The sequence below is a fragment of the Anopheles moucheti genome, chromosome 2 (assembly GCF_943734755.1).
Source record: "Anopheles moucheti chromosome 2, idAnoMoucSN_F20_07, whole genome shotgun sequence".
Lineage (NCBI taxonomy): Eukaryota > Metazoa > Arthropoda > Insecta > Diptera > Culicidae > Anopheles > Anopheles moucheti.
Genome location: NC_069140.1, coordinates 93,908,569 through 93,933,838, shown reverse-complemented (window position 1 = coordinate 93,933,838; position 25,270 = coordinate 93,908,569). Strand labels below are relative to the sequence as shown.

Genomic DNA, 25,270 nt, shown 5'->3' with positions numbered 1-25,270 from the left:
GACGTAACAGTTTGTTAAAGGACGTGCATATTGCGTTGGCTGATGATGATGGGGGTTCTTACCTGTCGGATGGTAAATGCATTCGGACCGTGGCGTGGAAGGGTGCAAAACTTACTTTCCTCAATGCTATCCTCATCGTCCTCCTCCTCGTTCTCATCATCTTCGGCAGTGCGGCGATTCAGATGGCGCAGATGGTCCGATCCAAGCTTGCTGCCGTCCGCGAATGTAATGCCAGCGTTCGGTTTGGCCAAGCCGTTACCGACAGTGGACTCGGAAATCTGTTAAAGGAACGATTTAGAAGCATCGAATGGATAGAATGTGTATTAGTGTTGGCATTGGGTTTAGATTCTAATTTAGAGTAATTTAGAGAATGAATCCTGGAACTGAATCAACGAATATTCCTCCAACTTTAATGGATCCTCATCGATTAATGATTCCTGTTAGATTCATACATCCTCCAAGGAATCGAAGGAAAGTTTAGGGTGATCTTGACTTTCTGATTATTCTCAATGATGTATTAACTCCTGAGAATTCATGAAACTTTTGAGAGTCACTCCCTAGCTGAAGATTCATAAGAATGGCTCTTCACAATCGATCCATTAATCGCTAGTATGATCATTTTAATGCAGAACTTAAACCCCACTTCGCCACATATCTGTCCTATTTGGAGCACTGTTGGATTAGTTGGAAATAATTAATCATTCTTCTTTTTTTTGTCTACTCCCCCTAAACTTACCAACCCAAGACACTCTGCTAATGTCGCAATGGCAGTTTCGATTAATTCGATTAGAAACCGGTCGGTCTCTACCAACGCACTTTTTGTTGTTGCCGTTTCCCGGCCGTTGTGTTGTGTGCTGTTAATAAAGCATAAATATTTCCATTTGCTTTATCATCAAAAAGCGCAAGCACACAGGGTTAGGGGAGGAGGGGACGGAGTTCCCTATTCGGTGCGGGTTATAAAATGCATAACAGCAGCAGCAGCAACCGTATCCAATGATCACCGACGATCGAATGAACGGTTTCGCATTGTTTCGTTAGCGGACACACACAAAGCAGCCCTAGGGAGGGTAATATTGTTTTTGGTGTGCCGGAAAGTTTTTATTGTGCCCGCAATCGCAATACAAGGGAATGGCCAATGGAAAGGACATAAAACTCCACACGATCAAACGCTTGTGAGCAAGGGGCAGGAAGACGGGTTAGGGAACGTTATATGACACAAAATTAGATAGCTCATAAATTTTCTTCCGATCTTTCCTATTTTGTTGGAGGCTGTTCGATGTACCTTATTGGACTTTAGGTGGACAGTGACAATGTGCCGATATACTGGAAGGTCTTGCGGAATATAAAGAACTTGAGACACTGATGACTAATGGCATCAAAAACGTTATCGTTCCGTTACACGTTTTACTTTCACGGGACGCTACCATCACCCCAAAAGTAGTCCAAAGGATGGGAAGACACTTCAAGTGTATGAACTGATGCGTCATATTCTTTTCGTCACGTTCATCAAGATCTCCAATACTTTTGAAGATACATCATTCGAGAGATAATATTAGCCACTAATGGACGATGTACGGCAATTGCATGATTCTATTGTTTTATCGATTCAATTACTGAGTCACCTATAGCTTGCGGCTCTGGAGAGATATCAGTTGTATCACTTTCAAACCCCGGATGGAGATCAGTCGCACAGGTCCGTAATGGATCGTACCCACGGCAAAGAAGTAACGTATTAAGTCAAGCTGCCAGCTGTTTTTAGCCTGTCTTCATCACGCTAACGATGACCCGTTGATCTCAATGTGCGCTTCTTGTGCTTATTAACTGTCAGCAAACACTGTTCCGCCGGACAATGATCGCGCCGTGTGAAGAGTGTGTCAAAATCAGCGAACGAGGGCGGAAGAGATCAGAGTTTCTTGGAGCTATAGAAGACACCGCTCCCCCGCCAAAAACAGTACTAAAGCAAATAAAGTGAAAAAAAATCGAGGTCTTGTGTAAAATCGATCAACACTGCTTGGGGTTTGCATTGGTTGGTGCACGGAACTGCCGAGCTGCTGCAGCCCTCAAAGTCCGACCGAGCCTTCGCCGGTCTAATTATTGGCCGCTGCATGCCGGTAGAAGCACTTTCGCGGACCTGCGTGAAATTCACACTGCAGCAACAGTGTTTGTGGTTTAACGTTTTTTTTCTGTGTGCGCCTTAATTGAATTGGCTAATTTAGATGAGTCGGATGATCGGGTAGCTTCAGTTTTTTTCCGGCCTCCCTCCCCTTCCTTTAGTGTTTTATTTACGAGGTGCGTTTTGGGGAAAGATTCCAAACAAAAATGAATAGAAACGATTTGTTCGGTAGAAAGCTTCGGATGGTGTAAGATGGGTCGGTTCCGATACAACCGATCGAGAGTTTGCGAAAGGGAGTGGAGGAGATTAATTTGTGCACAGCGAAACGCAGTCAAACAAGCAAAAAAAAAAGGAAAAACAAAGCACTTTGTGCAAATTTCCTTTCACAGAAAAAGAGTGGAAGCAGAAGTGGAAAAGTAGTAACAAAATTAGTTAAAATCTAAATCGAAAACAATTCCAATTGCGGTGGATTAAGCGGCTCTGATGTAACTTCCGCTCGGAGAATCGTATCATAAACGGAGCTACTCATCATCGGATCATCTCATCCGAATATTACGAAACTGATATCATTAAGTAACTGGCTGACTGTCAACGGAGTAAAACCATTTCACGACCCAACTAGAACTCCTTATCGAAGATCTCGAACCTAATGCCATCGTAACGGAACTTCAAACCGTTGCCGTATCTAATATCTAACTGTTCTAATTCATGTCAGGCTCTATAAGTGAGCATCGCCAAAAATGACATTCGCGTAGCGGTACTGATATTCATACTGTTCCAGTGTTTGTCTGCCTCTGGAGTGCTCAGTAACGGTGGTCGTTTTGCTAAAATGGAAGTTGCATAAATAATGCTGCTGCCCTCAAGAACTTCCCGCAACTTCGTGCCGTGTATAACAATTGCAATATCTACATCACAAAGCCCGCGTACAAAAATATCCCCCATCGAACGCAACCACAACCAGGGACAGCAGTAAATCTTTTTCCAATTTCTATTAATTACGACTTCCGAGCACGTACCTCAATTCATATGCTGTGTCAGGGTTGGAAAGGCCAAAACGATTCCAAGCGAACGGCCGTTGACCGCGTGTGGCGTACACACTTGACTTAGAATTCGCGGAAACGAATGTCTTTAAATGTTGGCATCGTACCACGCGAAGCATTATCTCTGGTTCGAGGAGCTGGTTGGGGAAATTGTGCTTGCTTGTCTTTAGAACTCGCATATGGTCTCTGATGATCCATGAAGCAAAGGGACAGTAAAAACAAACAATCATAACAGCATCCGAGCCGTGAATGGGAGGACGTAACTATCTCGCTATGGTAATGTTGTCTAGGCCATGTGGCCAGCAGCACAAGCGGATTGGAATTAACTGAGGCAACCCATTGGAACATTCCATTGAAAAATAAAAATAATGCACACACCCAAACACTCCCTGCGTTTGTCTGAACAATTGCGGCACGCTTACAGAGAGCCGAGGTCATGAACAACGCATCCGCCACGCGAGATCTCCGTCCCTAGGTGAAGGACAAACACCGCGTCTTGGCACGTCGGATCACGCAGAGTTAGTTGTTCTTAGACCAACAAAATCTTTGTCCAAGTCCTTTCAATCAACTGTAAACGGACGTTGGCAAACGAGCATAATGATCGCGTGGGCCTCGTCAGAGCACGTGGATTTAGAGCACACCGACTGACAGCTGCAACAACTGAGCACGATAGCTGTGCCTTGAAGAACTAGCCCAGCGACGGCAAACGGGTGATTAGGTCAACAAACAACCAAACCACCATCGAAAGCCATATGTCAGCAACGGTGGTCAGGAAATGTGTAGGAGATGGTCGCATTCGAGAGTGCACCTTCGGGGATCGCTTAGCGCACGTGGTGGTGGTGCAACGGGCTTCTCCGTTGAATCACCTGCGATAAGAGTGTTCGATTCTGAACCGCATTGTGCGTGGGCATCAGTAAACGCCATCATCATCGATCGGTTGTTTGGGGGTGGCAGATAATCACGCCATGTGCAACCGATGTTGGAACGACCTTCCCGAAAAGGGCGTCTGTGAGGAACCGCGTGCTGCTATGGTGTAAATAGTAACGCACATTAAACTCATCGATTTCGAGGATTTTTTGTCCAGCGGCTTCAACTATTTGATTGTTGACTGTTTATTTAAACGATCAGTCATTGCTGTGGTGATGATTTGACATTAATCTTGACGTTTGTTTTGTTAGTGGGATAGTGTGACTTCGAAGAAATAAAGGCTTTTTTCAGGGGAATTGATTTGTGGTTGATGCCATCCGTCAGATCAAAGCATGTTAGGTAGTAACAATGATCACCGACAGACATTTCGGATGTTGAAATGTTGGAAGAAGATGATTTGTGGGTTTCTTCAATATCTTTCACTATCTTCAAGAATACCTTGGAAGAGTTTGAAAGTTTGAAGCAACAAATTCATCGATAAACATCAAGAGAATCGGGAGAAAGTATACGCATTTATATTACAACAAAACACACCTACGATGTGTGTCACTATCAAGGCACCAAGGGCAACAAACATCTGTTAAAGCCCATTTGCTCTGTGTCCGATGTGGTGGAACATCAAATCTAGCAAATAGACTTGTGAACTGGAACCACCCAACCAAACCGGCCGATGTCTTACTAAAAGCAACCCCTACACCCGATGACGCCATAAAACAATCCGCTCCTGAAGAATACTCATCTGCCCCAAAACCTTGAAGCTGATGGGCGAGTGCCTGAACCGTTCCGAGCTGACCATTCACCGTCGCAATTGGAGCCACCGAACTTTCTTCGGCTGTAAAACAATGGCACATAAAATGGTGAGCGATACAACTCGTGCGCGGCTCGCAAAAATAGTAATTTATTTCCCTGGACGACAGCTGATGAAGTCCGGAAAGCTTAATTCCGGTGCAATTTCTTTTCTGCCTCCAGATTAATAGCACTTGGTCGTCGCTTTGCCTTCCTCTTCACTGTGCTGTAATGGTGTGCCATTCGTTTGGTGTATTAACGTTGCTTTGGCTTCCGTATCTAGCTGATACAATCCCAGGCAAAAGGTCATCGCGATTTGGGGGAGACGGTTACGGTACTCTGGCGGGATTATCACATCTCGGATGGGTCAGATAGCCGTTAAACACAATGTCATAAAGCTTTTACCAGTGCGCGGTTAAGGTTCCATCTCCGCAATTGCATTTTTTATTTTATCTTAGCTTTCTAACAGACCTCAATGCTCTCTAATCGGTTGGTCTAATAGACCGGCAAAGGTTTCTGCCTGTATAATAGCTAATTATGTTGTAAATCTAGCCGGAGAGACAGTCAAGACACTACCTTCAACGCCCACACAACCGCTGGACATCGGTGTGTGGTCGATAAACTTTTCTTAATTACTAAACACCCGTCAACCTACGCAAATCGATCGGCGAACATAATTACAGATCAATCGATCGGTCCCCCTTTTCTCGCCAAAATTATGATTCACGCTTGAGCAACAGCAAGCTCGCGTTTTTATGTCGCAGGCAGCCCACATCGGGTCGGTGTTTCCGTGACACGCGTTTAAGATGTCCGAGCCTCGCGGGCAAAACGTACGAACCGCATTGGGGAAGGGTGCGCGCAAGATCGCGATCGATCGTGGTGCCCACATGGTTTGTAACAATAATGTTACTGTTTATTTGACACTCTGCAGACCAGCGCCAGGCAGGATTGGAATACGTAGGGGGGAAACCACGGGCGATATTCGCGTCAGCGTGGAAAACGATCCACACTCTGTGCCCGTAATGAAGCCATGGCGGAACAGCCATTGGATGATTTCTTGATGAGGGGTTCTAGATTGACGCGTTTGAGTGGTTTGACAGCTTTATAGTTTTGCCGCCTGTACCATAACCGTCACACTTTCGTCGCGTATCCCGTACACGGTACGGTGACATTCGATCAAACGGACGTCTGTTGTCTACGCGATCGCTTATCGTCGATCGCAGTGCAACCAGGGGCAGATGGTTGAATAATGGTATGTCCAAACTGTTTGTTCGCCTGCTTGTCTATTTTACATGTTTGTTTTGTAGGCAAAAAAGGTTCATCACCTACGGGTCTCCGTTAGATGTCCCGTGGGCCGTGGCGGGTTTTTAATAGAAACGCGATACATCAGAAGCGTTTTGAAGCCATTTTGGGCACACGAGCTGGGGGTCAGGTATTGTGCAATGTGGTTAGCATCTGAGCAGCGCCACTGACCGTGGCAATGAGGAGAACAACGTTTTGGGTCGTAAACCGATGCCAACGGGTCTCCGCGAAGCCGGTTGTAGTTATGAGTGGTGGCTTACAATACCCAGGATAGACGAAAAAAAACTAGTTCAAATTAAGAATTGGTAACGATGAGGTATTAAACGCGCGTCTAATCCATTTTGGGCAGATCTTGTTGGACGAGAGAGGTAAGCATTTAGCATTGAGTAGGAATTAGTGCTCGCTACTTGCTTGTAAATGATGGATCATTCTGTTTTGTTTTTGGAACTTTTAATGAGGACCCGAACTTGGCACGTGGTACTTCTAAGAACACAACAGCTCAATTATTTTACACTTGTTGGAAGGTTGGAAGGAGCAGCCATAGTTGAATATATAGCGGATATCCTCCACAGATACTTAAAAAATGACCTCACCAGACCAAGTCTATTAAAGCTAACATTTATTAGACAGTGATTCCATGAATGTACTCAAGAAATAAGACGCTTATTACCCAGTTTTTAAGCGTAAAATTTGCGACTCTGAAAAAAATGCACCGAAGATATAGATCTCAGCCTAAATTGGTTTCTCCACCGGATTCACCAGAGGGAACGAAAGAAAAAAGCAACACTTCCAACTAATCCGGAGCGGCACAATAGGGCCATCATTGCATGGCTCTTAATTCGCCGACACCAATTTTACACATAGCGAATCGATTAACCTAGACATCGATGCGATCAATCGCCATGTTGTTTGCAAGAAGATGAACATCGAGGAAGTGATCAGTGTACATCAGATCAGCTATGTTTCTTTGCACTTACTTCAAACCCTACACCGGTTGGAGGCACTGTCAGCACCTCTTTTTTTTTGCACCGCAACACCTACTACAACATCCGAACGCTGTGTGCCCGCGTGTTGATCGAGCTGCGGCAATAATCTCGTATAATGTCGATCACATTTAAAATGGGAGGTTAAGTGTGTCCCAAATGGAGCAAAAAACTGGAGAACCCATCTACCGTTTGCTGAATCTCGTTTAAGCACACACGCAAGTCACCATGACACGATAAATTGGGATCACTACCTACTACCTCGGGGGTTGTACGCGCCAGATAGGAACTGATGTTGGTGAGATAGGATTTCTTGATGCGCGTTCCGGACCAAAGTCCCACGCCATTGGTAAGGAAGCACCCAGCTAAGAAAATCCTTCCGTATTTAGTGAGCAATGATTCGGCTCGAGCATTCCGGTAGCTGATCGCTTTTTATTCCCAAGAGCTGGTAAATGGGCGCGATATTCTTGAGCCGAATGCTCCGAGTGCCTTTTGAAGACTTCGCATTTCCTTTCATCACAATCGGCGTACCGGTTTACACAACTACCTAAAGTTCGCTGAAATCTAACAGATCAGCTTCAGGGGAATCGTAACGTCCGGTAGGATGCGAATGTGATCATCTCACAACCGCGTGGCTCTATTTCGGCTCGTTTGCTCATTACATGGTACGCGCTTGTTTGGCGGCGGAAAATCCAACTCGCACGGTCTTTTCAAGGTCGTCCTGATGGTTGCAAAGTAAAGTAAAAAAAAAGGCTGGAATAATTCCACCCAACGCGCGGGAACGACGAACGACACACGAAGTACGCAACGTCTTCCATTCCACGTTTTGCGTTCTCGCTGGGCAGACAGACTCAGTCAGTCAGCCGATATAATTGGCATGAGGATCAGTTTACTTCCTGGATCAACCGAAACCGATCATACAAGCATGAGCCGGCCGGAGATTTGTGCGGCAGATTAATTGTGCCAGCGATGATTCTTCGTGGACTGTGCCTCAACTCCAGAGCATTATGTTGGAAGATCGAACATGGAGCGAGTTACCATGATGGACAGTTGAACTTTATCCGATCAAGATTTAACGTAGAATAGATCAATTGTGCGCAGGTTTGAATAAAAACCATGCATAATTTTCTACCGGCAGTCGATTTCTGGATTACTAATTAGGACAGTTTAGCTGGAGCAAAAGATCAATTAGTCTTTCATTCTTCAGGAAATCGTTTTGAATAAAGTCTCGCTGAATTGATTCGTTCTTTTTGAAGAAACTGGTCGAAAATGAACAGTTTGAGCAATGAAGATATATTTTAGCCGACCTAATTAGCATCGAAACATGTCAAACGGTCCCAAAATAAACATGAGAGCCCTCTCGCTCGACCCGTTAATCATTCCATTTCCATCCGAACGGATATAGATTTTGCAAAAGCTAATTTCAGCATTTGAACAAGCGGAACATACGCAGAGCAACGTTTGCACCATGAGGATATTAATTGAAACATCATGCAGACGAGGAATGCCATTCTGACTGTTGCGTTTATTTCAACAGTTTTCGTAGACGACTGTCGAGAAGCACAAATTGAAATTTAAAGCATTTATCACCAAATTACTCATGAGATCCTAAAATTATGAACTCTTAATGATCCTCTCCAGTGATCTTCACAGTCAGCAATTAGTTTAGACATGGTCTCCTCAAATTCTTTCACCATTAGAGGCGAATGCGGGAAGCACAATAAGGAAGTTAACATGAAATATCAATTTCATCCCAGAGCTGAATTCTGAGATACTCGAATTGAAACGAGCTGGGATGCGTCAAAGATGCAATACCGGCACGATGTGCGGATGTAGCGACCGTTGAAAAAGATATCTCTTTATTAACATCAACACTCTTTCACCTCCACCAAAGTAACGGCCAAGCGTATAGGGCGGGCGACGATTGGGCCATGTAAATACTGGTGCCCTCAGAATTTTTCCCAGTCAAAACAGAGCAGTCTCATGAGAAAGTGACGAGCTAAACGATCTCATCGAAGCTGTCGATCCTTTCCTACTGCGATCATACGCCGCGTCAACATCCGGTACTGTTAATGAATTGCTTGAACATTCCTGTTTATTAAAAGCGTTTAGATTCGAAGATTCGTCGAAGCCACCTGCATGCACGCTGTGTGTCAACCCGCCGGGCAGGCATCGAACCCGGAATCAACCGGAATCGAAATTCCGCTCCGTTTGGTTGAGTTGTTCCGGTCCATCGTTCACACTATCGCCCGGACGCATCTGTGGTCATTGTTTTCTCTTTTTTTTTCGGGTAGCCCACCATGAAAAGGTGCTGAAAGCCTAACCGTGTACCTCGCGACCGGTCGAAGAGGGTCGGGATCCAATTAAATCACCACAGGGGGAAAATTATGCATTCCAGCGCGAGAAAACAAAACCTTTAAACGATCACGTCCTGTGAGGTTTTGCATGCAGGTATTCGGATGGGTTTCCTTCCCATCCAGGCCCCGAGCACGGTGGGTTTTGTAAATGGATATATTTGAATGCGAAACCGGGAAGAGAATCGTTCACCAAATGTAGATCAATTAAAAGATATGTCTTTTGTCGAAGCGCAACGTTTGTTTAAGTCTTGAAGGCCACTCTGGGGGAAGGATTGCCATGTTGGGACTGATAACTGGTCATGGCACGCTTCATCACAAGTGAACTGTCAGCTTCCGGGAAGCCAAACGAACACAGATCGCGTGGTTTTGTGCATGCGCATTGTTCAACCGACGATCTCCTATCGTCATTTTGTTTCGGGAGAGCTTCTTGCTTGTTTCCGATACCGATGATCTAATCAGACATCGGTTTTATGATCTTAATAAAATGGCGCCGGGTGACTTCACTCGGCCGTACGAAACTCTCAGCCTGAGTTCTGGCCTGGAACACAAACTGCTTATAAAATAAACAATTTTATGATCGCTTTTAGCCGTCCGACTTCCTGACGAATTCGGACCGGGGCCTGGGCAGAGATGCAGTTGACAAATTTGGTTTTTACGATACCGTTTGTTGCCGTGGTTTTGAAGTCGTTTCTTTATGAGGACGGTGTAGGATAGCTACAAGTGGATCACTCCCGAGATGGCTGAGAGCCTGTTAAGCTCGTAAAGATAAGGTTCGAGTTCCCGTGGGCTGACGGAAACGGTTATAAACGATATAAAAAACGCGCGATGGCACCAACATGGAAGTTGCAATCTGCTGCATCAGGAACAGAAATACAGATGACACAATAGTTCTTTGTTTCGCAAGAAGAATCATGTGCCGCACACTGTATGATTGTAAATATTTGTGCGCTTCTCATTTGAATTCGTCAGTTCCTCTTCAGTTTTAACCATTTCCTTGCTTTTCTGCCATGAATGACTTACTTCAATTCGGAGCATTTAAGCGACATTGCTCACCAACAAAATTAGGCCACAAGGCATGGAAACAAGAGTACAAAAACATAAAACTAGGCGCCATGACAAACCACCAACGAGCATGGGAATGGGTTCATCTGTTTAACCGGTAACGAAAATTAGCCCCAAAAAACGGCCCAAACAACCCGTTCCGACAACTTCTGCCAGTTATGGTAATAGCTTGTTAGTTTTTCCTTCGGAACCTCATTAATGAAAAGCTGTAGCCCACCAGAAGGGACCAATGTTTCGACTTCTGTTCGTGTGCCAGTAGCTGTTCGAGGTGCATAGACGAAACACCTGTTGTTGTGATTAGCCTCGATGTGATTGGAACGTAACTGTTTACAATTTTTTTTGCGGTGACCCAACAGACCCAACATAGTGGATTAACGCTTAAGATGACTTCCTTTCTTTCCTGCACTTCCGAATGACTTAGCGCACTTCGAATAGCGGCAAACGCATGGTTCTGCAAGAGCGGAAGTGTCCAATTTCTACTGGAATTAGCGCGGACCATCACAAACATTCTAGGGCGGCTGGCTGATGATGGCTAACAAGATGTCTCCTGCCATTCGCATCTCACCAATAAAACGTGATGCATAAAGCGAATTAAACCGACGCGTACGACACCGCTTATCGACCGACAATCAACCACCACCAGCCGGCCGTGAATAAGGAGTTATTAATCAAGATCAAGCTTTGATGCACTAATTCACACAAAATCTGGACATTGTCTACGGTCACATTTTTTGCAGATGTGATCACCGGCACTCAACCTCACCGGCGCTGGACCTCCGTTCCAGTTTTGATCTGATTGCGTGTTCCGTTTGTTGGTAAGAGAAAGAAAAAAACACACAGACCAAACATTCCCGAGAAAGAATGGGAGGCTACGTGTGGCTATGGCCTTCGACAATCAGCGCGGTCGGTTTCTTCCAGTTTCTGCCGCTCGCCGACCAGTCGATCAGATGTTTGATTGTGTACCATTGCCTAGGCTCAACCGACCGGGAGTGGAGGCGCAAAAAGGGCCGGCATTTGGCCGGCATTATTAGCTTGCGGTATGTGACATCGGTATTCACGACTTACCGAGAGCCTAGGATGATTAATTGGACCTTCCGGAGGAATCGGAGCAGCCATGCCGAGGTCGGAACTTATTGAGCAATACCAACCTGCCCTGTGAGACGTTGTTCAACTGCAGGTGCTCCAATATGAACGAACCTCACCTTACGGAAGGTTGCATCGTATGCGTTGCGGGCAAGTAACCGCTTATGGTTACAAATTGGTCATCGTGTTGAACTTTTTCGTCCGGATCCACAATGTCAGGCGGAGCTTTGAAGTGTCTACCGATTCTTTACGCGGCGTTAAAAGCCCCACACTAAAGCATACCAGAGCTATAAATTTAAGCCCTCGGACTTGTCGTCGGGAGAAAAAAAAGCTTTACCTTTAAAATTATGATACGGTCCGGGTTTCTTGGAGGATACAAAAAAAACGGTGACGGGTCACGCAGATGCCCCCAACAAGCGACGCTTCGAGTGAAAAAACCCCTTAGCTCCAGAACCGAAAGTCGTATTAACATTTTAAATTTTTCTTCCAAAAACTATAGCGAGAAGGCCCCATTCCCAGTCCCAGTGCTCCGTGCGCGACCTGTACGATGTTGTGTTTTTGCTGTTGTTTTGGTCTCACCTTCTAATAATTACTCGGGTCACGTGTAGGAGTCATTCGCTACAGTCCAACTCGCCTTGGCTTTGATCAGTTCCGACTTTTCCGGGCGTCGAGCACATCGAGCCGGCATGTAACGAGGAAGAACAAGCTGACAACAAGACTCCACGTTCCACGTCTCATCATGCCGGACTAACGACCGTTGATTCGATAGAAAACTTAACCATCCGCAGGGGGATTTTAACCCTCCCGCGGTGTGCCGGTGTGGGTGTGAAACTGATCACTTTCCTGTGGACTGCAGCGATTGTTCCGTGCAGTTCTCGAAGGGTTTCCCCACTGGCTTTTTAGTGATTATTGTTCTAGCTGGATAAGGTTCATCCGCTGCTGTACACACAGCCGTACATGATTAGCATAATAATGTTTACAATCATATAATACAATCAACGTCGGAACCCTACGCAAGGGAGGAACGTGTGGCAGAGTTCTTCGATTTTCTGAACAAATGGTGGGAACAGCAGCGTAACGGAATGGAGCTGTTACCGGAAGATACTGGGGCCCAATTAAAAGTGCTACATCGTTTGTGTTACTTCAACACTTACTTACAACACAATCAGCTGATCTGACCGTGTACGCTGTGGAGATGCGTCACATGTGCGGGACTAGCAACTGTTCCGCAATGTCCGTCTATGAAGCTCTTGGACTACTCAAGTCTTGTCTAGAATCAGATGTCTAGAATCTAGCTTTATAACTTGTTTCACTTTGTATATCTAAAACAATAAAGATTATTCCTTGGAATCTCACCTCCAACATTCCCGAGTTCCCGACACTTCTTACATTACATTACAGAGTTCCCGACACTTCTAACTCTAGCTTCCCAATAACATTGTCCAAGATTTAGCAAGAACCATAACTCACCGTTGAAAACAAATACACTTCACTACGGTGACTGCTAATGCTTCCAAAACCCGGTGCACTGACATTTCAACAAAATAAAGAACCATCGCAAACGGTTTGCCCACCACACAAGGGTAAAGATCGTACAAAGCCCCTTCGCTCACCTGTTTGGATTTCCGGTCACGTTCTTGCGTCGTTTCCGTCTTCGGCTGTTGCACTTGCTGCTGTTCCCGCCGATTGCAACTGCTCAGCTGCGTCAGCTTCTGTATCGTCGACTGTTTACTAACATTCCCACCGAAGCTGACGCCAAGATTGCCCCCGCTAACGATTGCCTTATCGGTTCCGGTGCGTGTCGCGGTCGGTGTACCGGAAGTCACCGACCCATCCTCCAGTCCAGTTTTGGCTGCACTACCGGTTGCCGCCAGCGATCCCGCTTTACCGTTCTGTTTGCGAACGCCAGCGTCCGCCGGTTTATCGCCCGACGCAAGCCCACCTAGCCCGTGCTGATGCATCATCCGGTTTAACCGACCGAACAGACCGATCGATTCCCGCTTGGTAGATTTGTCGCCGCCCAGCGCTGGTGTACCGGTGGTTGCTTTCTTTACCGGTGACAGGTTAATCTTGATGTTTTTCAACGGCGAGTGGCTACGGGGCCGTATCTTGCGCGCGTCGGATATCTTCTTGGCGGTCGCCACCGGAGGTACCGGACTCCCGTTGCCGCTGGCAGAGGACATCTTCGAGGGTCTCAACCGGCTCAGGTTCATGTTTTCCACCCGTTCCCGCAAACTAACACGCCCGCCGATGGAAAAGTTCGGTTTGGTAGCGGACTCTTCACCGGTGGTCCGATTGCTGTCCTGTTTCGCTCGCTCTTTAGCTGCCGGTTCTGGTTCGGATTGTTTCTTTGGTGTACATTTGGTGGAAGTGTCGAGCGAGTGGCGCTGAGCGTCGAGTTTCTGTAGCGCCGCATTGAAGTCGATACTCCGGTACCAGGTCTTGGTGCGTTCCTTGCGCGGGCTGGGGCTGTGATCTGTCGTTCTTAGGGTAACCTTTTTCACTGCAGCCGTATCGGCCTGCAGCCTCGTTTCGCTGATGTACGGTAAACTGACGGGCCCTTCATCTTCATCCTGGTGTCCAGAGAGTTCGTCATCTTGACGCTCAGTACGGTCTTCCTCGTCTAGGAATGGAGTTCTAGTACCATCACCCTCCTCCTCTTCATTGTAGCGCGGAGTCACACCTCGATGTGGAGTTCTTTCACTAACCAACGGCGACGGCACATAGAATGTGGGTTTCGTTGGTGTCGCTTGAACCCCGGCTCCAGGAGCGGAGCCTGGAACTTGGAACACCTCCTGCACGGATAATGCTCTTCTTTTGCGTAGCCCTGCGTGTATCCGGTTAAACTTACTGCGCAGCAGTTGCTGCACCTCGTGTATGGATGATTTCTGACCAGGCAGACGCATCGACGCCGACTTGAACGTCTTCAGACTAGGCAGCTTGATCTCCTTGGCCACCTTGATGCCACCGTTGCCCTCAGCACCTGCGCCGAGTCCGGGCTCTGGCGCGGAGGTTCGTTTCGCATCCGACAGCTCGTCGTAGTACTGCAACTTCTCGGTACGGAAGATCCGCTGCGGTGGTGCCATATTGTCGCACATGTTCTCGTAACGCTGCACGTTGTACTCCCAGTCGATGCTGTGAGCGCTGCGCCGCTGGGGCGGATTCACGTGTATTCGATGGGCGTACGTCTGATGCGCACCTAGACGCCACAGCTTGACATCGCTCGGTTCGTGTGCAAAGTGCTGCCAGTACTCGTCACCGGGAAAGGGTCCGAGGCCCGCCGCCGCTGTCGCCGGTATGGCTGGCGGTGCACCGATGGTAGAGGAGGACGATGCGGACGCGGACGAAGAGCTCGAGTGACGCAGCTCCCAGTTTTTTGGATCGTATCCGGACGCGAGCGGTGGCGCATCCAGTAGGTGAGTGCCGGGCAGTGGGTAGTCTAGGAGCGGATGATGATGGAGCTGGTGCTGCTGCTGATGCAGATGGTTCTGATGATGCTGGTGATGGTGATGATGGTGGTGATGATGATGCTGCTGCTGCTGCTGCTGGTGAGGATGGGCCCGGTGTGGCAGACGGTGCGGATGATGCCCGTGGTGATGATGGTGCCCGTGGTACAGCGGATGATGGTGATGGTGCGACTGGGCCGCTGGCGGAAGCTTCGACTGACTGGCTAGGTTATGGCCCGGTACGAGTGCGGCACGGGGCGGAACCGGCGAACCAGTCGCCGTACTGATGATCTGATAGTGACCTGGATGCTCGGCCAAGATGAAGTTGGTGTCCGAATCGAGCGATGCCGGACCGGAGACTGATTTGAACGATGCACAGCGGCGTCGTAGCTTGCTCCACTTCTGCAAGATGCCCGCGGAATCTGTGAACGATGAACGTCGGTGACGACGATTAAAAAACAAGAGAGTTATTATTGAAATTAATTGACGCCCGCTCGTCTCCTGCCTCGCCACACACATACACCGCCGAATGGTTTCTCCACTGCCGATTGCTTTCCTTCACTGTTTCACGAGACGATCCATTCCATTCCAAACACACAAAGATATGGATTCATGCACACCCTAGCCCTTTGGAGTTGTAAATATGACTGACTTTATTTGTCTCCGTCCAACAGAATCTTTGCCATCGACGAAACCAAACCAAAAAAAAAAGAACCCACACAACGATCCAGCTTCCCGGGGAATATGCATCCGACACTGTTAGAATGCTTCTCGGTGCAAGTGCATCGATCGCACCCCGGACGTGCTTTGGTGGTTGTGTAACGTGCCGAGGTTGAGACGGCGTATCAAAGGCCGATGGCACGATAAATGATTTGTTGCTTTATTAGCGGATGACTTGCGCGAGAGGGCTAACTCTGGTGGATGTATTAGACCCATCTCCGATCACCACACCACGAGCGAGCGAGCAATGCATTTAATTAGATTCACTTCATTAAGCAAATACGATGAATAAATGAACTGTTCATTGGCATGATCGATGATGCTACTGGGTGTCGGTGAAGCTGAAGGGCTTTACCGATCGAAGGGTTGGGCTTTTTTTGTACGTCGAACGGTGACGGCGAGCCATTGCGTCGGTGGACTTATTACAACCTATCCAAAAATGGTTCGTTCGCATTGGTAGTTTAGGCGTTGTTTTTTCGTCTCCCAATGTAAGCCTTGGGTTGTGGGGGTAGTCATAATTATATTTAATTCTAATCCACGCAGGCTACCGAGCAGAGACGTCCGTAGGCTGCAGATAGGGTAGGACGCTTTTAATTGGTGGTTGTTGTGAGGGTCAAATGACAGGAAAATACATTGGAACTCCAGGCAGGTGCCTCACTGGTAATCCTACGCACTTACAGCGGCGCAGGTGGAGAAGCGTGCACAGATACAAGGCTTTTGGAGCGGATCAACTGTGCGGCAACTTTATTATAGTAATTTGTGAAAATTCTATGCTTGTAGGTCATGTTCTACATCTTTTGTTAGCAACAAATGGTTTGAGGCACTTTAAATTTATCAATCCAACTCATCTTCTACCACAATCTCCAGCTTACGACATCTTACGAACTAAGAAGTCCTGGGGATTTCACTTAGGAGTATGGTCAACTTCAAATTCCGATTCTGTCACACACCAACATGGAGCAGGAAACCAGAACAAACCATACATTGTTCGATTCTAGCCACCTTCACGCCAACGTGAACAGTCGTGAAGGTGGCGGTGTATGATTAGTCACATTAATTACCATCACAAAGCATGATGTACAACAGTTCGGCACGACTGTGGAGCGGGAGAGCCGCTGCCGTCTCTAACGCTTCCAACTGAATGACCTCGCCATGCTGCGTAGACGCGTTGTCTGCAATCGTTCCAGCGCGTATTAAAATGACTTTGGGAGAGCATCGCATGACTTTAACCACCTTCTTGGTTGCCAATCCACTTGCGCAGCCACTATCGCGGTCGGTAGAATGCACCATTGCAAATGCACAGACGATGGCCAACAATGGACAAATAAATAAGCAGATACACATTCAGATACGAATGTGCACTCTCGGCCAATCCACAAATCAATCAGCGAGTGCGTGTGTCCATTGGCGACGAAGATTGGGTTTTGCGATTTTTCGTTACTTCGCTGGGCAAACCGCAATCGACCACGCAATTTGCATAAATTACCACCGATTGGCGCTCGGGACGTCGAGGTTAATAGGGCCCGGATCGAGGGCTCTTCTGAAGATGTACAGCAGATCCAACTGTTGAATGCTTACACCAACTGATACCCAACTGATCGTTCCTATGTGGGAATGAGACACGAAGCTACTTTTTTCTGATAAAACCGCCGACCGTCAGACACTTGTGGGTGCTTGTGGACGAAGGACGGATGGTGTTTATGTTTCTGGGTTGCCTTTAACAAATGCAATAATTTGCGAGTGCACTGCCAATGATCGTCATCATCAGCGGTGGAATTGACTTAAGTGGATAATGGTGTGCGGATTTTCTTACGCAACCTGCAGACCGACATTTTGAGTGGACATACTTGGTAACGGAGTGGAAGGTTACCGTGAAGTCATTTCAGAAATTCTGAAGTCTTCGCCTGCCAAAGCAACAGCATACTACATCCTGTAAAATAGCTTAATCTAGACATCACCACCAGCAAAACTCGTAAACTTCATTGGGTGACTCCACTGTTTTGCGAAACAAAGTCACATTGAACTTGAAAATGCAAAACAAAACCCGTCACCTAAAGCGAACTTTTCGACACCACCTCCGGGGCAGCTACAAACCGCACTCTGCTTCCCATCAAGCCGCGATAAGCATCTAGAGCTTAGTGCTGTTCCGGCACCTTTTGCTACTATTGTTTTAACAAAAACCAAACTACAGCAAGCTGAAATAAAAATATGTTTGCTGGTGAATTAAGTGCAATCGAGAGAGGTGTCCCGGAAACTGGCTAGATCTTGTTCCGAGTTAACGCTTATTGAAGAGACCCCAAAGTGGACAACGGTTCTGTGAGCTATTTTTCGTTGTTGTTTCGGTTGAACTTTGGTCTGACTCATGCGTACCGGCAGCTGTTACCGGCTTATCTGACCGGTGCCAAAAATGGAAATGGTGGAACCAGTGCTAATGCGCGTCTGTTTGCGTACAACTCACACTCCGGACGCCGGACCGACGAAACCCGCGTGACAGTTGTTAACTGGCGTCAACAACAAGAAGCAATGTTGTATCAGCTTCACAGCAGCAACACGCAGCCTGTAATAATGCAACCGTTTCATATCTGCTTCCCAAGAACCCACGACCCAGTTTGGGCCACATTCGGTTGTAGCACAACCTTTCTCCATCTGCTCTTCTTGCTTCTTGGGTTGAATTTAATTTGCAAAAAGCACGCTAATAGGAAAATAAAAGCGTTAGATACAAACCCCCTTTCGGGAGGATCTTTTAAGCATGCCGCAATTAAGCGTTAAGTTGCAATTACTTCCGAGGGGTGCTAAATTCTTGTTGCATCTTATTACCCTGAATACAGTTCTTGCACGTCTAAGTGATGGTCGCTGAATCGGGGTCACCGCTCTGTACTGCTGTCCGGGAAGCGTCCCGGAAGTACGGACGTCAAAAATGAGGTTTATTTTGATCGGTTCTTTCAAAACCACCCAACCAATCACACCATTCCCCTGCTTTCAATAAACAAAACCGACGTAACGCTTCAGAAGTTCGCTGCTGATGAAACAAAACAAAACAGCTGGCAAGGATCGCACAGGATGCGGCGCACACTGTCGATCAGTTCCATCCGTTTGTTGGGTGAGAAGTGCAATTAAGCGTGCGATGCATATCGAACACGTAGTGCCGCGCAGTCACATCCCTAATGCTCCCTCCCCTATCTAAGCAACCCCGGTATTCCCGATAGGACCGCTCCGCTAATGGGGTGCTGTGTGAGTGTAACACTCTGCGTATTTAGGTGGTCCCTGTCCGTGACCTTCAATTGTGGCGTTTGGCTTAATGGAAAGAAGAGAGAGCACGCCTAACGCGACCATCTTCCCGGGATAATACCCGGGCCCACTCTAACGGTGTGCGGCTGCAGCTGCTCATAAACCGGAATCGGACACCGGGAACGCGTTCGTTTTTATTTTCCCTTCCGGATGGATATAGTACAACCAACAAAAAAACAGACATAACGTTTATGTTCGCGCTCGAGGGATAAAGTCGCGAATGATGATTTTTTCCTTGTTGTTTTCGAAAACATAATGCACATGGAATTACAACTCAACGGACATGTTGGGTGAGCGTTACAGGGGGATGGATGGTTTGCAATTAAAGTTTGATTTCATCACAGCACGAATGCATTCGACTGTTGCATTTTTCCATTTTCCGTCCCCTTTAATTTTATGTTTTTCGGGAGATTTTCCCAAAACGTTTGCTGTATCGATTGCAGCAGGGCGAATTCCGGTGTTGATCGTTCCGATCCGTTAATGTTTGAAGTGCATGTCGGTGCGGAAAATGGTGATTGGCAAAAATAAAAAGGGCGTTTGCGAAGGGTCCTTCTATTGATATGGGGTTTAGGGATAGGGCTGGAGCAATCGTTTTAAGCGACGAACCTCCGTTAGATGGAAAACACAAGCTGGGGTGGTTGATTAAATTTTATTGTGAGTAAGGAAATCGTTGCGGTTTAGTAGTTCGATTGCTATGTGGGCAGCAATAACGAGGTGGGAATTTGCAAAACGTAATAAAACGTATGGCAATAGGGTAGGATTAAATTGATGTCCACTTGCATTAAATTGTCACAGCGGTTACTTTTATTATTAAAAAAAAACTATTTTATACATGTCAAAATCAAGCAAAGTTATGTCTATTAAATGTCATTATGCCAACCAAAAAACACAAACATAAACAAACATTATTCAAAAACAACTTGTTATTAAAATGTCTATTGGGTCTGAGCTGTAGGTTATAAATCAAATATTTTGAAAAGTTACATGAACAAACAGGTACAAACAAGTGAACCTAATGCTTTACGTAAAAATGTTTGTAAAAGACAAACAAAATCTTACCACAACAAAACGTTGAACTCTAACCATCCACAAACAAAACAAAGCAGCAAAAGCAGCAAACATTGTAGCGCTTTACACGGCACACTGGCCTTGACATTTTGCTACCAAGCGGTTGTCTCCTTCCTCCCCAAGAAAAAAGAGTGCATTTCAAATGTTGGAACTCAAATTTCTGTCAAAATTTAATGACCCTATCTTTCTCGCATCCCTTGCCCGAAGAAGAACCGCAAAACAGCGACAACAAACTTACGGTGGCACTGCGTTAAAATAAAAACCTGATTGTGATGAGATCGTAAGGATTGCCGGAGGCTTGATCGTTTATCAAAACCAACAAATCAAGAAACACCTTTTATTCAACACCGATCGTTCGAAACGGGTTGTGCTGTGTGTAGCAGGATCGCCGTTGATTTTTTAAAGCGAACTTCACTGTAGCATCGAAAAGCATCAAGAAAACTTGTTAGAAATAGCGACAAAGGCTTTAATTCAGGATTAAGCTGAACGTAATCTCTCTAGGACATGGTTTTAAGCGGCTTAAATAAGGAATGCTGAGTTCAACAGATCATGTCAGAAAAACGTTACCATCACACCCGAAAGGACGTAAATTTGTTAGTAAGGAAAGAAAACCTAAGCTTTTGTAGCTTTTCGTAACACCTTTTACAATGCGTCTTCGCGAAGGGTTAACATGCCCGGACAAATCTCAACAGGCGGTCCTACGAGCTGTCCTATCATCATGCTGAGAAATTGGAATAATTCACCCATATCCGTCACCGTTCGGTAAGAAGATCGTGCCATTCCAAACTGTGGCGCTCCACAGCTTAACATCCCTAGGGGCGTACCCCACACTGAGCCCGTGCGGCGTAGAAGTCGCGTGGATGACAAACCCGAGGCTAATCAAATGCAAAACTTCAACAAACTCACGTGCTGCTCCAGACACCAACGAACACCTCACGAACCATGAAGGTATCGAAAGATCGAAGACTGCCGTAACTCACCGCAGAGCATCATCATCTCATGAATATGTATCAGGAGAGTGGAACACGCTCGATTGTACTCCTGCGCGCCCGTGAGGGTCGCGTCAGAAATAGCAATCACTGGTTTCGCTGACAAGCGCGGCATCGGACGATAGGTGATGCCATAGACCACTTTTCCCGTGGCCAACTTCAGCAGCTCACCCGGGGCAATAGCAAGATCTTTCTGATTGATCGCGGTGTCGCCACTAATCATCGTGCGTGCACATTGCCGTTGGTGTCGCTAGCCTGGGCCGAATTACGCAAATCGAATTTCGAATGAACTGCGAGACTGTTGGAGACACACGGCAAACGTTACTTGGGCACGGTTTCTTGCATCATCTTCTTTCTTTTGACCGAAACTTCCAGGGCGAGAAACCATCGCTGAAAGGAAATGCTTCCAATTCCACAATTTCCTTACTCGGTCCCTATGCTCGTTGGTTATCATTTTCGCTAACGCGACCACACACAAGCGCCATGGTGAAGCGGTTCGATGTTGCGAAATTCGATCACTCGCGCTGTCGAAAGTCGGACATAACAAACGAAAGAAGAAGGAAAACGAGTAATAACAGCCACAGGGGTTGACAACGATCAATAACCCACCGTTTGACCTACTTGTTCAGTTGGACGCGGCAGACCTCCTTTTATTACTGGAGGTCACAAATTTTGTGCAAATTTTTGCACACAATCTTCCACCAATTCGTACGCTTGCACGCTTCTGCCCATCTCGCTAAGACGCGTCTGTGTCTTTACCAAGTATTTTACTTTCGCCTCCGGTTTCTCCCGGGCACGCAGATGATGATTACAGCGCAGCCTTCCCAAAAACACTGCCGGCCATTAATTGCGATGCAATCAATCTTATTAATGTTATTGCCGACGAGTGGAACTCGAACCTTCGGGGGAATAGGTGTTTCCAGGGTGGCTCGGTATGCTCATGGGGTTTGCGTATACCAACGTCCGTCAACTTATAGGACACAGCCGCTCTGTTTACTGATACAAGGCTCCGCAGGCGACCACATCACGTCGATGTCCGAACCATATCAACACCCAAAATTTATTGAACCTGAATCTTGACAGCAGGCCCGCAGCGGTGTGTGATTTCTGTTGGTAAAAGTATCACACTGTCCTCGAGATATGGTATCAAAAGTTATGACCAAAAAAAAACAGACTCAGCAGTAGATGAAAGTAGCCTGTAGCGTGAAGATCCTCGATCAGAGCTCAGAATTTCTAGAGAACTCTGAGATATTATTGAGATTTCTATAAGAATACTTCTTTGTGGATCAAACTGTCTGTCCACTATTCCGACGGAGTCCAAAGAGGCCTCAAAAGATCTCAAGAACTTCACATGTGAAAGATAGGCAAAAATGCTGAAACAAGTCAACGGTAAACCTCAGACTCGGCCATGTGGCCGCACCAGACAGTACGGCACGGTGTGTACTTGGTCGGTAGCCAAAATAAACATTAAACAAACGGAATGGCGCACACAGCGCCCCGATGGTGCAAATGTTGTCTTCAACAAACAGTCAAGAATGTAGCTATCCACCCTGAAGGTGAAGATGACAAACGCGTGCCTAATGGACAGCACAAACCAACCCGTTTGGGAAAACAAAACCACACGCACGATAGCGCAAAGTTGAGATGTTGCGAGCAGAACTGAAGGAAACAATCAGCTTGTGTTGCGCATAACACAAACAATCGATCGACGTTTCGGTGGAGTAACGAGCAGTGATCGCCAGTCGCAATGCGTGCGAGATCGCATGGTAGACACAGGCAATGGACATTGCGGTTTACCATCAGTATGGTAATTTTTAACGACCGCATCGCTCCCTTGCTTTCCAACTGCTCGTAATGAGGAATGACCGTAGGCCGCAACATTCCATTTCCAGCTGCAATGCGTTTAATGTGTCCCTTGGTTAGCGCAAGCGAAATGTCAAACACGAAGAAGCAACTGGAGTTACTTATCGATGCGATACACTTTTCGACATTCCAGGACAATATAAGAATACAAAATTAGTTTACAAATAGGAATTCCAATTGAATTTCAGCATTTTTGGGTAGTTGATTCTTCCACTCCACTTTATTTCACTCAGATTTTAATTCACTTCAGCCACAACACTGCATGTTCGACTTGTTTGAGGCCTTTCAAAATGGGTTTGACACTTTCCATCGGCCCTGAATTTAAAATAAACATCAATTAACAACCTGCGTACAAGAAACACCTCGACGACTTCATGTAGCTCTTGAGACATGACCTCTACGATCTGTGTCTTGAGGCGCACTACATTTATCACTCCAATAAATCCCTTAAATAAATTCATTTTCTTTAAAAAATTCGGTACTTTGTGGGCTAACTGAAACCAGTGACCTTACAATTGGGCTTTTGTTGTTACAACTTTTTGTTTTCGTTAGACATTCCTCGGTGCACCTTCGAAACATTCAGCACTGCGCCGTTAACAGGTGCCTTCCACAACTGCTTTCCAATCGAACCGAATCGAAAAGGAAACACAATCACTACTTCCGTTCCGGAGGGCGTACAATCGATCACAAAAGGGTCACCGATGATACCGATACCTGGTTGCGGTTTTGTTGATCGGATATTTATAGCACAATCTTCCTTCACACGAGTCCGCGCGCCCGTTCGGTTCACACTTTCGACTTCACACCAATCAGACACCAGACCACGCCAGTTAGCTCGTTAGCGCAGTGTTCGCGGATCGGCTGTCTACTGGACTACTGCGAAGGTTCCATCTAACCTACTGACCTCTGCGGCTAGTCGGTCCGACACAAAATATGACATCTCCGACATGACCGGGCCGTGTTTAGACACACGCACCCACCCTTCCCAAATGAAAATGCAATCCTTCCACGCCAATTACGGTCGACACTGACCGCACGAGCCATTCGGTCCCATCGAAGCGAAACCGAATCTTCGCCCACTATCGGTCATCCACTGGACGGTGGACGGACTCCCCCGCAACGTGTGGCCTTCCTTTAAATTGCTGTCTGTGCGCACGAGCCGCGAGCCTGCTACAATTTCCGGCCAAAGCATTGCGCGGACCGAGCAACAAAACCCATCAGCAGGGGGCTCATCTTCACCGCAGGTGATCGCCCCTGTTTACGTGGATGCGATGCGCAACTGTTACGCAAACGGTCCCGAAAACGATTTCCGACACCGAAACAAAAATCTCATTTCACCTCTAAACGAGTGAGGTAAATGATGACTCTGCTCAGTGTTTGCAGATCAGTGACTTCTTGCTTCTTGATGTGCAAAGATTGATGCAAACCTTCCTCAGCACCAAGTCTCAACAATTCTACGGCAAGCCTGCAAAAAAGCCGCAGCAGCAGCCGTGTTCCGGTTCGATGCGAATTATTGTGGTCTCCCTTCACATCTCCTCAGTCACCCGCTCATAGATAGCGAGAGGTCGTCAGCAACGCATTTTATTGCCACTTTTCATACTCAGCAGGTGCAATGCAATGAGCGGGTTCCGCTGATCCGCTGAGCATCAAGCGACGACCATCACCTGGGCTGGGGTTTTATGCTTTATTGAATGCATCTTTCGGCGGCAGTTTGTGAAGCAAAGCATAACCAAATGGCCCTGATGTTTTGCGAAATATTAACAGCAATAAGCTCCACAGATGGACACTACATGATCTGGTGAGGTACCTCGTGGTGAGCGACTTGATATTGTTGCTGCGTCGTTTGCCAAACTTCACATCCGCCGACGAGTTTGGAGGCAAACCATCGCACAAAGCGGATTAATTAAAACCAGTTGCTATGTGGACATACAGGCCACAATTTGGCGGCTATCGTGGTAGGCAATTAAGGTTAGGTTATGTGGGGCCTGCACAAGTCTCGGAGCGATATGAGAGCGAACCTAACGAGATGGGCTCTAAAAGGTTTGCTGCTATTAATGTGCATAATTTTTCTATTATCCCTTTGCAGTTGCAGGTGCACTTAACGAGGTTTAATTAGCGTTAGATCACAAACTAACTAGGCGTAGTGGAGGTCAAGTATCTAGTGATATCTAACAAACGGTGTAAGACACTTCAAAGATGATCTCCATTGGACAGAGCATGACGCTTTGATCGCTTGTTGCACA

General features: G+C 46.7%; 1 protein-coding gene across 1 annotated transcript in view; it reads right to left on the bottom strand.

The window, feature by feature from the left end:
- LOC128305408 (uncharacterized) overlaps positions 1-25,270 on the bottom strand; it is a 53,798-nt gene that overhangs the window by 897 nt on the left and 27,631 nt on the right. Inside the window, exons 2-3 of the mRNA XM_053042843.1 lie at positions 13,267-15,521; positions 63-278 (exon numbers count right to left, since the gene is read on the bottom strand). Coding sequence (XP_052898803.1) covers positions 63-278; positions 13,267-15,521 — 2,471 coding nt within the window. The remainder of the gene's footprint in view (positions 1-62; positions 279-13,266; positions 15,522-25,270) is intronic.